At 34.2% G+C, this 18,351-nt stretch overlaps 2 protein-coding genes across 4 annotated transcripts; one reads left to right on the top strand and one right to left on the bottom strand.

Moving 5' to 3' along the window:
• Positions 1–5,581: 5,581 nt before the first annotated feature.
• Positions 5,582–10,751, bottom strand: LOC107636151 (putative pentatricopeptide repeat-containing protein At1g69350, mitochondrial). Of its 3 annotated transcripts, XM_016339677.3 has the most exons (3): positions 10,341–10,751; positions 8,732–8,831; positions 5,582–8,264 (listed from the first exon to the last, which is right to left on the bottom strand). In XM_016339677.3, the coding sequence occupies exon 3, from the start codon at positions 8,012–8,014 to the stop codon at positions 5,588–5,590; it is 2,427 nt and encodes an 808-aa protein (XP_016195163.1). In that variant the 5' UTR covers positions 8,015–8,264; positions 8,732–8,831; positions 10,341–10,751; the 3' UTR covers positions 5,582–5,587. The 3 variants fall into 3 exon arrangements, 2 of the variants coding, with proteins under 2 accessions (XP_016195163.1, XP_016195170.1); XM_016339684.3 differs by lacking the exon at positions 8,732–8,831; XR_015902529.1 differs by lacking the exons at positions 5,582–8,264; positions 8,732–8,831 and adding an exon at positions 9,402–9,596.
• A 3,288-nt stretch (positions 10,752–14,039) lies between these two features.
• LOC107636168 (uncharacterized) lies at positions 14,040–17,278 on the top strand. The gene is made up of 3 exons (XM_016339695.3): positions 14,040–14,325; positions 14,515–16,931; positions 17,035–17,278. Exons 1-3 carry the CDS (start codon positions 14,142–14,144, stop codon positions 17,110–17,112), a joined length of 2,679 nt encoding a protein of 892 aa, XP_016195181.1. The 5' UTR covers positions 14,040–14,141; the 3' UTR covers positions 17,113–17,278.
• Positions 17,279–18,351: the final 1,073 nt, after the last annotated feature.

The following is an 18,351-nucleotide window of genomic DNA, read 5'->3' as shown; positions in this document are numbered from 1 at the left end:
GACCCATAACAAATTGTAACTATAAAATGGATTGCCTGAAGTCCAGAATGGATTCTCGATGTATGTTGAAAAGTTTAAGGGGTTTTTATTATAAATAAATAAAATTTTATATTTTTACACTCTATTATCAACTTATTGCCATTGCAAATAAAATAGGTATATATAATAAAGGAGATATATGTATGTTGTCTATATCGTTTGCACTTTGCAATGACAACTAAATAAGTAATAGAGTGTAGAAATATGAAAATTTTAAAAATATGTATGTAAATATAAATTTTAATCTCTTTTTTTTTTTTAAATCCAAGTTTAAGTGAATACCAAAAAATGGCTGTAATTAAAATAGTTGACACTTAGGATCTGTCTCAAGAAAGAAAAATTACCTGTGTAACCTATGATTGATTGTTATAAAATATAGTAAAAATACTCTTGTACTACGTGTACAGAAATTAAATCCATGTTAAAGAAGTCACCCAAAAACATTCATGTTAAAGAATATTGGATGCTAAATTATAATAATATTTAGAATTTAGTTAATATATGTTTTAAAGATATACGTTAAAATTATTCTTTAAGAAAATATTTATAAAAATATAGAATTTAAGTTTTTAATATATTTATTATGCATATATTAAAATAAAAACTTTCCACACTTTTATCAATATTAATTTTGGTACATGAGGACACATATTAACTAAATTTTAATATTTATTATCTAATATTTGGGTGTCCGAAGCACAAACATGAATGATGCAACAACTGGGTTATAAGTTATAACCAACCCAGTTCTAAACTTTTATTTGCAATAGTTTTTAAAGGGAAATATAGGACGAAATAGGTATAAAAATTTTGATAGGCAGTGAATACAAATTAAATTTTTATTTAAATCTGCATTATTATTTATTATAATAATTTGACTTGGTAGATGATGGCAGTAATATTGACTCGGTACATAATCTGCATCCTTAGCAAATTACAATTTTATTTATTTATTTTTTATCTGAGGTGAAAATTGACATGTAATTTCATAAGATGAATCACTAGTTAAGTCCATAGAAATTACTTAGGATTAATTGTTAAATTGATTCTTAAAAAATTATTTATTCTTCAAATTAATCTTTAAAAAAATTTATCAATTAAATTGATTTTTTTAAAATTATAAATTAATTATTTTTGTCATTCAATCACTCACTTAACAATTTTGTTAACAATTAATGATATGAAACGTTCACATCATACATGACACCTAGGTTATACTAGGAATAAGGTTTATTTAATTGAAAAAATAAACTAAATTAATAGATTTTTATAAAAATATTTGTTTAGCCTCTAATTAAACACATTAGGTGTCGCTATTAGTTAACAATTTATAATATCAATGAATCGTTAATAGAACTATTAACTTAGTAACATAAACATAAAAATTATTAATTTATAATATTTAAGAAATAATTTGATTGATAACATTTTTTAGAAATAAATTTAGATAATAACTCATTTTTTAAGAACTAATTTAACTATTATTTTAAATTACTTAATGAATTAAGATTATAAAAAAATTAATTATTATTGTATTTTAAAAAATTAATAAATTAATAATAAACTTAGTTCAATTTAAAATTTTTCTTCCTAACTCAAGAAGAGTACTGGTATTGATCCAGTGAATACTAACATTGTGCTCTCATTGAGAGTCACGACATTCAATTTATCGGAATGAAATTTTTATGTTCGTTGAACAACTGTAATTCAAACTTTTTTTAGACATAAGTTAATTATTTATCTGCTTTTCTCCGATTTGGTCATTTTAAATTCACCATGCTTATTTCATCTAATATATATTGGCCGCTTTTATCTGACTGACTCGTTTAAAATTCACTTGTGCTTCAAGTCATCAACTCAAGTGAAAAAATTTCACCTTTTACACCAGAAACTCTGGATATTAGAGATTGACTTATGCAATTCACCTATAGTTCTCATGCTAGGTTAATTGTGTCACACATGCCTTTCTAATTTGTCTCACAAAGCTCCTCCACTAGCAAATGAATATGCTCAGATATTTGAGTTTGACAATATTAATTAGTTTTGACTTTTGAATGAGAACATTGCCATCATGACATGTTAAATATACCATTGAATTTGAAAAGACGTTTTTGGGTAGGAAAAATAAAAAATAAAGATGCATTTTATTCATTGATTTGTTAAGGAAAAGTACTACCAACCTGGAAGTCTTATAACATTGGTTTCACTTTTTCATTATGTATCTATTTTTTGTTAGTATTATATTTTGATATTATAATATAGGAAAGTTATCAGGTGTACTCAGGAATATTGGTGTTCAAGTTGTTTTAACCGTTAATCTGAATTAATATATGTTATATATATTTTTTATAATTCAGATCAACGGTTAAAACAACTGGAACACCAGTATTTCGGGTACACCTGATAACCTTCCTATAATATAAGGAGAAAAAATAGAACATGTATTAGAAAAATATTAATATCAGTACTCCCCCTTTTTCAGATAATTTTAAATTGAACAAAGTTCAATATCAATTTAATTTTTTTTCCAAATATAATGATAGAAAATGAGTCACTTTATTTTCTCAAAGCAACTCAAGTAGTCTGTTACTAAATTTTGTGACTCATTCTTATTCTTCATTTTCAAATCAAATTTTTGTAAGAGCAACATCCACCTAATTAATTTAGGTTTTGATTTTCTAATATATACTATTATACTTTAAGAGTTCAAATATATCACTATTTTGGAGCTTAACAAATATAGTCTAAATTTGTCAAGAGCAAAAACAATAGGTAAAAACTCTTTTTTCTTAGTGGTATAGTTGAATTGAGTCACATTTAAAAGTTTTGGAAGCATAAGTTATGGATTCCAATCCGAACTACGCAGTGGTGAGTGCTTTCTTGAGCTTGTTGAATGCTTTCTTACAATCCTTATTAAATTCAAATTCGACATTTTTTTTTGAACAATCTTGAAGGCGGTAGAACAATTTTACTAAAGTCCTTAATGAACTTCCTATAAAAACCTATGTAATCAAGAAAAGAGAAAATTTCCACACCGTAGCAGAGTAAGACAAGCTAAAAATCACTTCAATCTTAGTCGGATTAACGAAAATTCCGCCACTAGATAAAAGATGAGAAGATTTTCCAAGGTTTGTCTGGTTATTTCTTCTCTTAATCGGATCTCTAATTTCCACAAGTTAAAACGAGTGTTTATGCCTTCTTATGTTTGCAAGGTATTGAATGAATATGATACTTTCCTTGTTGTAGGATTAAGAGAAGGATAATTAATAAATCATTACTCGTATATTCCTCCAACTTGACCTTTCGTCCTTTCCAACCTCATCTTTAACACCAAGTTTATGTTTTCTTTTGTTATATTAATACTAAGCATAACTTTTGTCACAGGCTCTGAATTTTGATTATGCCTGGAAGCAAAGGTATTCCAGATTGGAGAATCAATTATCTTTTCCAAATGAAAATTGATTCACACTTTTCTTTTTCTAGGGGGAAAAATATGGATGTGAGAAACTAAAATAGTGGAATATACATGTGTAACAATCCTAGGCTGCCTCTCAATGAAAAACCAAAACTACGGTCAATGTACAAGCATCTTCCTCCAAGTTTCTTTGTTGTCTGATTACTTATGTCCAATCTTTGGCCGAGAGATTTCATGCTAGCACGTCTTGCAACATCTCATGCCTTTGTTGGAGCAAATACACCAAGCAGTGCGGCAAAAAATGACTCGCGACCAGGTGAATCGAAAGCAAACCCAGTGTGCTTTTCTTTTCAGTTGTCGGCTTCCTTATTAGTCCACTCATACCATAGATGCAAGTGTCCATTAATAAAAAAGGACACAGAAAAAATAAAAAGGTTATCTTGTGAAAGTGATTATCATTAAATTAAAGCAAATGCAGCAAAGACTATCACGAATTAAACATCTATAGTAAAATGTATGTAGTTCTTGAAAGTGGAAATTGGTAATAACATCGATATTTTGATTAAAGGACTCTTTTTTGTGACAATCAATGTATGTAATGTTTCATGCCAAAGTGATGCATCCTTATGTAAACTATGAACAGAGAAGATATGAACAGAGAAAACTGGCCATATAGCCACAACTCTCCACTTAAAAAACTCATTTCTTGTTCCCTCCATGTATAGTTCAGGATACTTCTTGGACAGAGAAGCGCTGACATCCTGGCAAAGGTACAAGTAAATAATCAAAGCATGAAATTACGGGTTTACCCTAAAGGTGATACTAGTCAAACACTTAAGGCAATGGGAACAAGCAAATGGTGTGTGTTTCTACACTAGACAGTGCTACTAAAATTCTATTACTTTATTTCCTGAAAGTTGAGTTGTTATCAGAAATAATGAGGGAGATAATATGCCACCTTGTCAAATAGTCCAACAATGATCACAGGCAGTGCTGTGAAGATGACATTATATGATGACTGAAACCAATCGTCATAGAATCTCTGGCCAGAAAACCCAGCTTGAAATGTAAACCAAAATTGGGTAAGAGTGAATGTGAGATTCTTGTAAAAGAAGTGTGTCATCACCTGAAACAACCAAATTCAAGGGTGTTACAAACACTGAAACAGGAGAAAAAAGTCACATAAACAACTGTATAATTAGCAAACATATAACACCTTGCATATTCGAAGATATGACCACCGGTCATGAACAAGAAGCAAGTCAGCAAGATATCGAAACTGCGCAATAGCAAAATCACTGGCCATCACAGCTTGCATCCCCTCCAAGCCACTTATGCCAACACCAACGTGAGCAGCTTGAATCATGCTAACATCATTGGCCCCATCACCAATACTAAGTGTTATTTTCTGAGCACCTTTCTTGACCAAACTAGTGACCAAATCCAAACACCACCAATCCTACTGAGGCAAGTTACCCCCAACCAGTTCCTACTAACTAGACCCAAAATTACTGATCCAAAATTGACTATCATGCTAAACAAAAGCTCTCAGCATAACGAAAATAAGGATTGCAAAATGACTTTAATTGCCTTCAGGCATAAGTTTACCTTAGTTTATTTTTAATATATTATAAATAGAAGCGGAATACTAGAAAAGAAATAAAAAATAAAAACTTGCAGTAACATTCACATAATAGTTGGTGATGAAATTTGTCCAAGTAACATCTTTCATGTGACAAAAGCTTTAGCATGATGCAGCAAGAGATTGGTTCAAGTTTAGGGTTTCTCCATCTTATGAGGCATAATACTAACTAGTGCTAACCTCGTTTGAGTTAGGCGATATACATATGCTACCTCTCTATTTGTAAATATATCTTATATCTTATTTAAATTATAGCACACTGTATTCTTGTATTTTATAGAATGTCACACTAAACATTACATTGGCCTCTTTTTTGGGATGATCAACAACGCATGTTGAGTGTAATGTTTCTTAACAAGGGAGGTTAATGTAATTTACCTAGGTATGATCAAGCAAGCATCAATCAGTAACAATAACAAAAGGTTAAGTTTGACTCTACTTCTAAAAGGTTTTGGAAAAGGTCCTTAAGTTTTTAAAGTATGCCATTATTTCTAAAGTGTGACCAATTTATTGCAAATATAACTACTAGCTTTTCTCTGCAAGCTCTTAACATTATAATCCTCAGAAAATATACTATTATAGCCTTCAATGTCACATAGTTGTCCCAAACTTCGTAAGTGTTTTTCAAACATGTAAATTTCTCTACATTCAGAAGCATCCCCAGCTCCAAATCTGTAGATTTTCTTATTAACCTCAACAGTGCTATACCCAGGAACCTTCTTTAGTCCCATCCCTTCCATCTTTGTTCTCACCGCTCTGGATTCTTGGAGGTATCCTCCTTCGGCATATATATTAGATAACAACGTATAGTACCCTGTATCATCTGTGCTTATTTCTTGAAGGTCTTTGTTGATTTGTCGAATCAGGTCTTTCCTACCGTGAATTCGGCATCCGTTAAGTAGAGCTCCCCATATGCTAGAATCTATAGGGAAGAGCATTGATTTAATTATTTTGTGCGCTCCATCAAGATCGCCAGCGCGGCTTAGGAGGTCGACTATAGAGGCAAAATGTTCTATGTTAGGCTCTATGCCATAATCCCTCATCGAGTTGAAATAGAATTTTCCAGCCTCCATTGATCCAGCATGCCTGCATGCAGATAAGATATTCATGAAGGTTACTTCATTTGGTCTGATGCCTGACTCTACCATTTTTGTGAAGAGTGAACCAGCCGCAATCATTTGACCGTGTACACCATAAGCAGCAATCATGGCACTCCATGTCACCACGCTTTTCTCTGGCATGATATCGAAAACTCGTTTGGCTGTTTGAAGGTCTCCAGATTTGGCATACATATCAACCAAGGCTGTATTAATATAAAGGTCACTCTGTACACCAAATACAATGATCTTATGATGAATCCATTTTCCCTCCTCAAGATAGCCCAAATTGGAACAAGCTTGAATTGCACATAACAAGGTTACTTCATCAATTTTCAGACAATTGAAGTACATCTGATCAAATAGTTTGAGTGCTGCTACCGAAAGCCCATTCTGAGAAAGCCCAGAAATCATGCAGTTCCATGTCACAATGCTTTTTTCTGTAATCTTGTCAAAAACCAGGTATGCCAAGTCTGCAAAGCCGCATTTTAAATACATGTCTATCAAGGAGTTCTGAACAAATTCATCTATGAAGCCTCTTTTCATGGCATGGTTGTGTATCTGCTGTCCGAATTCTATCGAACCAATGCTCGCACTCGCTGAAATAGAACTTGCTAGGCTATATGAGTCCGGCATTAACCCCTTACCCAACATATTAGCAAAGAGTACCATTGCATTGTCATGTAAACCCTCCCTAGCATAAAACGATATAAGTATATTCCATGACACAATATTTTCAGTTATATAAAGAAGTTTATGACAACTACTTGGTTCCCAACATGCAGCATAAAACTCCACTAGCGGAGGACCGAGATCAAGATCTCCTAAATCCATTGCTTTTCTTAAAATAAAGCAATGAACTGACTTCCCCTCTTTCAACCGGCCTAATCTAGCACATGGATACAGAGCATTAATCATTGTCACTGCATTTGGTTCCACTTGTGACTCCTGCATCCGGATAAAACTCGCAAGTGCTTCTCTAAAGCACTCATTTCGATTATAGGACGAAATCATAGAAGTCCAACAGGCAGTACTTCGATCAGCGAGGAATTTAAAGAGCCCTTCTGCTCTTTGCAAGTGACCGCATTGGCCATACATAATGATAAGTGCATTACTCAAACTGGCATCACCAACCATGTCACTTCTGATTGCATACCCGTGGATTGATTTCACCAGCCTCAGGCAACCAACTTTAGCACAACCTTCGGCTACACTAAGCAAAGTGATCTTGTCAGGACTAATTTGCTCCGAAACCATCCGGCGAAACATCTTCAACCCTTCACTGGGCCTTCCATTCTCAACATAACAAGAGATAACAGAACTCCACGAAACCAAGTCCCTCTGAGGCATTTCATCGAACACCTTCTGGGCATCATCCAAACAGCACAATTCACCATACATACCCAACAACGAGGTTCCAATTACAGCATCTGCTTCGAGGCCAGACTTAATCACCGTACCATGGACCTTTCTTCCAGTAACCAAGTCCCCAACACCAGAGACAGCCTTCAGAACAGAAGGGTACACAAAAACGAAGCTACCCATGTGAATGTGACTATGGTAGAGTGAAACCACTTGGTGAAAAAGGTGGTTCCAGAGATAACACTTGATGAGGACACCTAACATGAAGGAATCAGGAGATGGGTGGGTGTCAAAAACGAGCCTTGATGAATGGAGGGAACCCATTTGAGAATATGACTCAATGAGCTTTGTGGAGGGAAGTGGGTCGTTGTGGAGTCCAGTTACGATAAGATGGGCATGGAGCTGGGTGAGTGATCTTAAGGTAGAACATGTCCTGAACAATGGCATGTAGAGTGTCATCTTATATTTGTGTTATTTGGTTGCTAACGTTAAAAGGTGAAGATAGAAAGAGAAACGAGAAAAGAAAGTGAAGAGGAAGAAGAACATCATAGAAGATGAGGTGAAAGGGGCTACAAGCTAGTGAGGCTAATGTGTTGCGCGAACTAAAAAAAGCCTCCAATGGAGAGTGTGATTCGAAAACCGAAATTGCTTCCATAATATCAATCTATTCGGGAAGTTGCTTAATATCAACCTCAACCAGGGACTGAACCTGAAATAGAAAAAAAAAAAAGGAAATTAGTAACCTCGACTGTGATAAATTGATAATGATGGCGGATCACAGCTCAGGGTAAAAATCCAAACGTCTACTAAAGTTACAATTAACCATTCTAGTTGATAACTCTATTATTCAGCAGCTGCAAATTTTTAAACGCACATAATGCATTTAGGAATTAACCAACCAAATTAGAACTCAATACTTCCCCAAAAATGAAAAAGAAATACTTGATCAAGAAGAACATCCACATAGACTAAATAAAGATGAAAAAGAAATACTTGATCAAGAAGAAAAATTAGGCTAATTTTTAGTTAATTTGAGGTTGCTTAGGTTAATTTTTAGTTAGTTATTAGAATTTAGTTAGATTTATTTGTCTGTTTTAGTGGATTTAGGTGGTTAAGATAGGATTAGACTAGATTATTAGACTATGGATCACTGAAAGTGTTTGAAAAATACTTAACTGTTATTGATGGCTGTTGTTGAACTTGAACTGCTCATTGTTGCTGAAAGATTTGATAATGCTTGACTCTGTTGATGATTTTCTCTGGATTGCTTGTTTTGCTGAAATTGTTTCATGATTTTCCGTTGTTATTGTGTTGATTTAGAAATTGTCGTTAATTGATACTTAGATGTATTTATTTTGAATATTTGACACTTATGCATGCCAGTAGGGCTGTGCAAAAAATTTCAGATTTTGGATTTTAAATCCAATCCAAACCAAACCATTAAAAAAAAACTCGTATTAAATGAAAAAAATTCAAACTAAATTTAAAGTTTTGAGAACCAAACCGGTCATCAAACTGCTCTAGTCACTAATTTACTGGTTCATTGATTCAACTGGTCCAACCGTAATTTAACCAAAAAAACCGTTTTAGAATAAAATAATAAATAAATTATATGCTGGACAGTGATAGTTCATAGTTAACTGAATATATCTTGTGATGCTGCATTATCTTAGAGCCTTTGTTTTAAATTATAGATGCAACTTTTGACAAGATAGTCATTCTTCAATATATGGATTAGTTTCAATTGCTTCAACATATCGGCTCCTGTGACATGGTTCTCGTTACTTTAGTGCTTAATTGAGTTTATAAGTGTGCTGCAATTGCTACTTTACATGTTCCTTTCTCATAATAACAAAAGAATATTAGAATTAAGTGCAAAAAATTGTCAATTTCCAGAGTCATAACTTTGCCTATACAGACATTTCTTTCACTTTCATTACAATAAGTACAACAGAATGAACAACTGTATCTAATTTATCTATGAAACTACATCAAAATGATATCAGAAGCATTTGTTTACTTCTGGATTCACCAATAATTTCTGCAAGAACATTCACCAATAATTTCTAAGGTTATTTCCAGCATTCAAAGGACAGCAAGAACAGAGTAGTCACAATCTAGGCATAATTAAGTCACAAAATAGAAACACAAAGCACCACATCACCAGCAGCATATCACTACCCAAAAAAAATCATAAACCACACAACAACAGCATAACAGAGCAGTCAGAGCTAATCAATAATCATTAATCAGATAATCATTCAATAAAAACATAAAACATTCAATGATTTCTGAAAAGAGCATTAAAAAAAAGGAACAAGAAAGAAGCGACCACTGACTGCGGCGGAGGAAGACTCAAATAAATCATCAACAAATAATCAACAAAAACCCTGAATCCCAAGTATGTAGCAGTACAAAACCTCAGCACAAACAACACAGTACAATTTTTTCTACTCATCAAGATTTTCAGAACAATTTTAACAAAACCTCAGTGCATTATAACTAGTTGTAGGAATGTATTTAGCATGAGATAGAGTAATTTCACATTGTATGTGTACAGCAACCAGTGATGAATCCCCCCCTCCCAAACACATTCAGAAACAGAGACACAAATTTTAACTGTGTAGTCATCTAAACCATTGGGTGACTAAGTAATTTCTGATCATGGGTTGCCAAGTTTCTAAACTGGCATTCATTTAGAATAATTTCTTTATTTGGTTCCAAATCTAGTACCACAAATCCGCCAAAAACATTTGCATTGAATCAAGATGAGTAAAGTTGTTACCTAAATTCCAAACTTGAAATTTAATGTTGACGGCGACAGACAACGAGGGACGGCGAGGGACGGCGGGCGAAGCGCGAGTGAGCAGGAATTGGGGTTGGAGCACACCGACTCAACGAGCACGACGAAGAAGCTGGATATTGGCGAATGAGGAGAGAGGCTGGAGCATGAATAACAGACGAAGATCGTGAGCGCGATGGACAGCAGCAGTAAGAAGAACAGCGGCGGCGGTGGAGGAGGCTAGGGTTACTTTTGAGGGAAGAGCTCTGAAGGTTTATTGAATTTGAAGGTGAGGTGAGATCGTGAGAATGAGGAGAGATGGGGAGTCGGATTCGAAGTTCCCCTTTTTCCTTAAAACTGAAAACGAACGGCGTTTACTAAAAACCGGCCGGTCCCGTTCGATCTGACCGGCCAGTTTCCGGCCGATTCAACGGTTTTTTGGCGGTTTTGGAAATAGCGGTTTTGTTCAGCGGACCGAACCACAACCGATCGATCGATTCGGTCCGATTTTCAGAACATTGACTAAATTGTATCCATTTTATAGTTTAGTTTTTAATCCAAACTATTTAAACAGTCTTAGATCTAGATCTAGATTTGGATCCAAAATAAAAAAATCATAATCTGAGTTCAGTTCACACTTCGCACACAAAGCCTCTTGGTCTTCTCTTTTCTCTTTCTAGTTTCTTCTACCGTTGAAACTTGAAATCAAGATCGATACCTTCCATTAGCGTTTATTGTCTCCGCCGCAGTCGGCACCGGAGTAATGGGGTGAGGACTGAGGAGAACCTAGTGCATTCTTTTTCTTAACATACAACGCGCAAAATGACGTCGCTTCATGAGAACCAGTTGGATTCCAATTCAATCTAACTAGCTAGTTTTTGGCCGGTTCATCGATTTTAGCCAATTTTAAGGACATCAGTTTTTGACATTGAGCTTAATAACATTGATGTCTGGTTTGCAATTACACTGGTCAAACCAGTCCAATTTTTAGAATTATGATTTTTCATCATTGCTGATTACTTGATTATTAGAAGTTATTGTTGAAATTTTTTTTATTCTAAATTTTTACTGCTGATGTGATGAATATTATTGCTGATTACACTATTAGAATTTAGAAGTTAATTATAGATTTTTTATTCTGTGAATTTTTAATGATAAAATATGAATAATTTGTTAAGTGAAATTTGTAAAACTTTGAATTTTATTAGTTTAGAAATCATTGAATTTGAATATTTAAAATTATATATTGAATTTTTAATAATTTTATTGTATATTTAATTAAACCAGTTTAACTAGGTTCGACTCTAATTGAACCATTAAACTCAGTTCAACAAACGGTTCGGTTCTCGTAACCTTGGTTTTCACACTAACCAAGGTCTCGCGTGCACAAAAGGGCCATGCATGCACGATTTTGCTTCTAACTAGTCTCGCGCGCACATAAAAAGGTTGTGCAAGCAGCGATTCGCTACTGACCTTTTTTTTTAAATAAGGAATAAGAAACATTCTAACATATTCTAACACATGTATACACTCTAAAACAAATTCTAACATCAAAATTAAGCAAATTAAACCTATAACCAAGCAAATGAAAATTAAAGTGGTTCAAAAAATAAAGAAATCTACGAACATAAAGAGATTGAAAGATATTACCATGATGTGATGTCTTCCACCTAACACTTTTGTTTATTATTCTTAAATTGGACATTCATAAATTTCAATGCATCTCTTTGGATGTATTTTTCAAGAAAAATACCTCAACTTCCTTATTGTGATGTTGCTTGTAGTAGAGTTTCACCAGAAGTCCAATGACTAAGAAAGTTGTTCCGCTTGAAGGTGGTTCAATTCTATTACTTCATAAGACATGACCTTCTCCACCTTATATGACCCGTCCCATCTTGATCTCAATTTGCTCGACATCAACCAAAGTCTTAAATTATAGAGCAACACTCCATCACTAACCAAGAAATTTTTTCTCCGAATGTTAAGATCATAAAATATATTGGCTTTGTCTTTGTAAAGTCTAGCATTTTTATAGGCTTCTAGTCTTAGGCATGCCAATTCCTTCCATTGAAACTTCCTCTCGGTGCCCACCTTCTTTAAGTCCATATTGCACTCTTTCATCGTCCAATAAACCTTGTGCTCTATTTTCAGTGAACAATGACAAGCTTTGTCATAAATAATCCAGAATGAACTCATTCCAATTGGTGTCTTGTAAGTAGTCTAGTATGTCCATAGAGCATCTCCTAACTCTTGATTTTTCTATTTGACACCTTCGTTTGGCCATTTGTTTGAGGTGGTAGGTGGTTGCAACCTTGTGAACCACTCTATACTTTATCAATGTCTCTATTTTCTTATTATAAAAGTCAGTTCCTTAGTCACTCATGATTGCTTGTGGTGACCCAAAACGACAAACAATATTGTTTCTTATAAAAGATACAGTGATGTTAGCATCATCATTGTGGATTGAAATTAGTTCCACCCCACTTTAAAACATAGTCAACCATTAACAAGATGTAAAAAAAATTATTTAAACTAGAAAATGGTCCCATGAAATTAATATCCCAAACATCAAAAACTTCACAAATCAACATAGGTTGCTGGGACAATTTATCACTTTGGAATGTGTTTTCAAATTTTTGACATTGATGTAAGATTACAAAAGTGGTTTGCATCTTTGAATAGTTTGGACCACCAAAATTTACAATCTAATATCTTCCTAGCAGTTCTTTGAGGTCAAAGTGGCCTCTAATTTCAAATGAGTGGCGAAATTGAAGGATGAATTGGAATTTGGTTTTTCGACGCACACTTTTGAATTATTTGGTATGCTCCATATCTCCACAAGTAAGATCATCCTAAATATAATATTTGAAATCACTCTTCAACTTATCTTTTTAATGTTTTGAAAAATTTGGAGGAAAGATATGGAATACTAAATAATTTGTAATAGGTGCAAACTATGGAGTATTATGAGATATTGCATGCAGATTATAAAAGAGGGAATGAATCAATTAACACGTTGTCTATAAAATTGATAGTTAAGAATCGTTAGATAATAATTTAGTTAAACATGTCAAATCATCTAACGGTTCTCAAATAAAAATATATATTATTATTATTAGGATAAAGTATATTTTTTTGTCCTTAAAATTTGTTAAGATATAGAAAATACTCCTAAATTTTATTTTGTTTCAATTTTGTCCCAAAAATTTTTTATTTGCATTAAATATATCTCTGATGGCTAATTTTTCAAAAAATTTAGGATGAATTTAGTAACAATTTTACAACAATAACCTTCTATACAAGCAAATCAGACATAAATATCATATATTATTACTGAATTAGTCTTAAATTTTTTGAAATTTTTAAAAATTTAGCTGTCAATAACATATTTAATGTAAATAAAAAATTTTAAGGACAAAATTAAAATAAAATAAAAATTAAAAATATTTTTAAAATTTTTGACAAACTTCAGAAATAAAAAATATAATTTATTATTATTATTATTATTATTATTATTATTATTAATTTGGAAGGAATTGCAATATTATTTGCATGTGCAACGGTTACATTGTCAGTGTATAAGCCCAGCCCATATGAAAAAGTTAGCCTCTACCCTCTATTCCTCTAACGGCTAGCTTATTCCAACCGTTCAGATTTGTTGACCGTTTAAATTTCCAGACTCAAATTTAAATTCTCGTTTGGAAAAATATAGACGTTACAATTATATCCCAGTCGAGAATTTCTCAAATCCTCCTCCTCCTTCTTCTTTGTCACTATCATTCTGTTCCTACTCAATTCGTGGCCATGCCTTCTAACAACAAGTCCTTGCCATCAGTGGCATCAAATTCAAGCCCTAGAAGAAGTTCAGAAATCAGCAACCCTATCAGGAAGAGTTTTATCGGAAACCCATTCTCTAAACCCTCCCTAGTCGCAAACCCTACTAGTTCTAGATCCGTTTTCCCCAACACTCCCGCCAACAGTCCTTCAGGTTCCTTTCCTTTTTTTTCCTTTCCTCTTATATTTTTTTTCCCTCCTATTTGCTTATTACTGATTGTTTGAAATGTGCTTAGATTTATGTTCAAAAGATTTTAGCTTTCTCAAAAGTCAAAACAGTTTAGGGTTTCCGGTTCACTACTTAATTTTCAATTTGTGGTTTTGGACTTTTGGTATCCTGTAGATTTTCAGGTAAGGAACAGTGTTGCGGGCAGAGAAAGTGGGGGGTCTTTGCGGTACGTTGATGACAAAGAAAATGGGAAAGATCAGAAATTGAATCCCGGGAAGGTTCGATCACCAGCTACTTGCTTGAAGGGCTCAAAGAATTTCATGTCTCCGACCATCTCTGCTTCCTGCAAGATTATTGAATCTCCGAGGAAAAAAGTGCTGATTGAGAGGAATGGGCCAGTTCCAGATTCTGTTCCATCTGCAGAGGCCAAAAGCAACGTTCGCAAGGTAACTTTTGCAGAACCCTTGGAATGTGGTGGTTTGCAATTAGACCACCTTGATCTAGTAGAAGAGAGAAAACTTGATTCTATATTTGATGGGGTTCCAAATTTTGAGGAATCACATAGTAGCCGCTCTAGTTTGACATCTGAGGAAGATTTGAGCGATGAAAGTGAAACTGTCCATGATATCAGTGTTCCTTTGGTTCCAAATAATGACACTGATGTGTCATTTGAGGCTGAACATGATCTGAATGTTCCTTTGGTTCTAGAGGATGATAAAATTGAGACAGAACCTTCATTTGAAACTGTTTCCCTCGATCATGATTGTGTTAACCTTGACCCAACTTTCAAGCTTAGTCCTACCCCACCTCCAGCTTCATCCACAGCTACCATCTTAGCTCCTCTTGATGCCGATCCCTTGATGCCACCTTACGATCCTAAAACAAACTATCTCTCCCCTAGACCGCAGTTTCTTCATTACAAACCTAGACCAAGGACGGAACTTTGCAGTGAGAATATCATATCTGGTAGCTTCTCTGATACAGAAGTTACAGAGGATTCTCAGTCCGAAGGTTCACAGAAGGAAGCAGAGGAGGTCTCTTCGGATGAGGCAGTTATGGAGGAAGAAAGCCAAAGTTCTGATGAACCAAGTCCTGCTGAGGGAACCATTGAAGCCAACCCTAAGCGCCGCTTCTCTATGAAATCATTGGCTTTTGGTTTGATTATTCTCCTCTCATTTGCTGTTCTCTCCATCTCAGTCATCAATTCTCCGGTGGTTCATCATACAGTGTTTGAAGACATGTATGAGGCTTATGAAGCGTCTCAACTTTCAGAGTTTGCAAGGGCCAACTTTGATCAATTCACCCAGTTTGCAAAAGCAAAATTCGATTGCTTAGCTCAGAATCTCCATATCCGGTTTATTAAGTCCTTAACATCAATATCTGAGCTGATATCCAAAGTTAGAGAACTACAAATTCATAGTTTGGCCCAGTTGCAATATTACAACTTGACCGTTGTGCCGGATCATGTCGTGGTTAATCAGTACCATGTATTTCGTAAGGGCATAAATGAAGTTGTTGATGCCGAAATCCAATCAACAGTACTTCACATTCAAGAAAGTGAAGTCATCTCAGACATTGATGCTGATGATGAGGATGATGGTGAAGATATTTCAGAAGAGCATTATGAAATATATGAAGAACAAATTCAACAAGAATTGGGAGTAATTACTGAAGCTGAAAGTGCTTTAGATGCTCCACAACCAGAGCAGTCTTTGCAACTGACTGAAGCGGGAAATTCAGATGCAAAGCAAGAACAAGAAGGCAACGTTTATTTCAATGTTGAAGGTGTTTCAGAATTGGATGAAATACTTAAGGGCCAAGCAGAAATTATACCAGAGCAGGCTTTGCAACTGGCTGAAGCAGAAATTTCAGAAGCAATGCATGCACAAGAAGAGGATGCTCACTTCTTCAATGTTGAAGACTCTGATATCCATATTGATGTGAAGCAGACACTAGGAGATGGTGCCAGGTTCAATATTGAAAAACCAAGTAACGAAGGTCTAGAGCATTTGCCTAGTTTAGGCTCAGAAGTTGAAGAAATTCATGCTGAAGTCTATGATGAAGAAGCAGAGGGAAATTATGCAACAGTAGATGCTGCAATCACCAGGAATGAAAGGAGATCTGAAACAACTGACATAACTCCACGTATGATGCTATATTTGCTGCTCTGTGGAGGTGCACTTATAATTGCTCTTGTATCTTTCAACTTTTCAAGGAAAGGTAAAATCGGAAGCAAAAGGGTCACCAGCTCTGTGGAGCAACCTTTGATTGGTAAGGAGTTGCATGCCAACAACTCATTGCAAACTCTGAACAAAAAGCAAATTTCTCCAGAGAAGTCATCTCTCAGGAACGGACCCATAGAAATGGACGTGCTTGAACTTGAAGAGCCTTGCCCTTCAGAAATGAGCAGCTTTCAGCAGGGTTCAACCCAAGGTGATAAAGCAATGAACCAGTCGGATGAAGATCATAGCGTAGAGAAGAAGCGCAACAAGCACTATAGGAGAGAATCTTGGGCCTCTTCAGACTATTCCATGGGTTCGAAATCATCCTATGGAAGCTTAACAGTGTACGAGAAAATTCCAAGCAAGCAGGTATGTATTTTTTTTCCCTTTATTTTATTGTCACAAAACCTAACAAAACAAATATCTTTTATCCACTATAAATTTGTTTCTTTTCATTGCATTGTTTTTGCAGGGAGATGGGGATGTGGGAATAGTAACTCCTGTTAGGCGTTCAAGTAGGATCAGAAATCTTGCTACTTCTCCTTCATGAACCTTGTGATACTTTTTTTAAGTTCTCTTTTGTATTGTTAGTTTGTAAGCAGAAGTGTCCTATCTTCTGAATCTCATGTTCTTGACTCTGTAGCTTAACAAGTTTGTTGTTGAATGACTATTGTCAATGAGTTATATTATTAATCTTTGTGTTGCTTACTTTGTAACTTTTATCTATTTAAACTCTCCATTAGATTACAACTATTTTGGCCGCTGATCATATGGCACTATACGATTACCAACATCGTTTTCAAGCTATACTATATATGTATATCATGCATGTAGACAAAGGAGGGAAGTGAGTGGGTGATATCTTTTATGTGGAAACATATTACATGGGACACGTCAATGACCTAAATTTCTAATCGGATAGGTGGCATCTAAGTGAATTGTTTAGGAAGGTCCCCTATCTTGCCACTTACCACTAAAGTTTGTTCATATTTGGGAGTGCATTGAAGCGACAAAAGGCTATGTGGAAATGATAGATGTGTGACTAACAGGGACGGCTTGCTATGTATATAGTCTGAGAGCAAATTAAATGGAGGATCTTCAATTGCTTATTATTGGTTTCTGCTTTTGAGATGCCACTTTTCCTCCATTTATTTATTAGGTAGTGCTCGTCAATAAAATGAGAAAAAAAAGTTGGACCAGTCACAGTTGTGCTTCATTATCAAATATTTTATATTATATATTATATATATTGGAAATCATGGAACTAAGGAACGGTTTACCATGATTAGAAATGAGCTTACTTATCTAATGTTAGAGGATTCGTTAGTGGTGGTTAAGTCAGAAGTGGTTAATCCGTTAATTGGCCCACTTAGTAAGTTAATTGGCCCACTTAGTAAGTGATTTCAAATAAGTGACCTCAAAATGCATTAGAACTGTGAAGTTTGTGGCCCGTAAACTTTCTTCCCACTTGAGCTGTTATTTTAAAAATAAAAAATAAAATATAGAGTTAAACTAAAAAGATAAGTTTTTTCTGTTAACATCAGTTTATTTTTAAAAATTTTAAATTTTATTTTTAAATTTTCTAAAAAATAAGAATTAAAACATAATTTTATAATAAAAATTAATTAATATTAACTACTTAAAGATACTCAAATCAATCCAAAAAATTTTAAAAAACGTACATTTTAGTTCTTAAGAAAAATTAATATGCAAAAATATTTTCAAGATTTTACTCCAACACAAATCAGTCTTTAATCATTTTTTGCCAGACTAGTTACCCAAATCATTA

The sequence above is a fragment of the Arachis ipaensis genome, chromosome B1, assembly GCF_059453495.1.
Source record: "Arachis ipaensis isolate K30076 ecotype BB chromosome B1, ASM5945349v1, whole genome shotgun sequence".
NCBI lineage: Eukaryota > Viridiplantae > Streptophyta > Magnoliopsida > Fabales > Fabaceae > Arachis > Arachis ipaensis.
This window is presented reverse-complemented; position numbering and strand designations above follow the sequence as displayed.

Bases quoted from the DNA above. Each gene is read 5' to 3' on its own strand.
- LOC107636151 (XM_016339677.3), bottom strand. From the start codon at position 8,014: ATGACACTCTACATGCCATTGTTCAGGACATGTTCTACCTTAAGATCA.
- LOC107636168 (XM_016339695.3), top strand. From the start codon at position 14,142: ATGCCTTCTAACAACAAGTCCTTGCCATCAGTGGCATCAAATTCAAGC. The intron at 14,326-14,514 runs GTTCCTTTCCTT...GGTATCCTGTAG, and splicing joins TCCCGCCAACAGTCCTTCAG to ATTTTCAGGTAAGGAACAGT. The intron at 16,932-17,034 runs GTATGTATTTTT...TTGTTTTTGCAG, and splicing joins AGAAAATTCCAAGCAAGCAG to GGAGATGGGGATGTGGGAAT.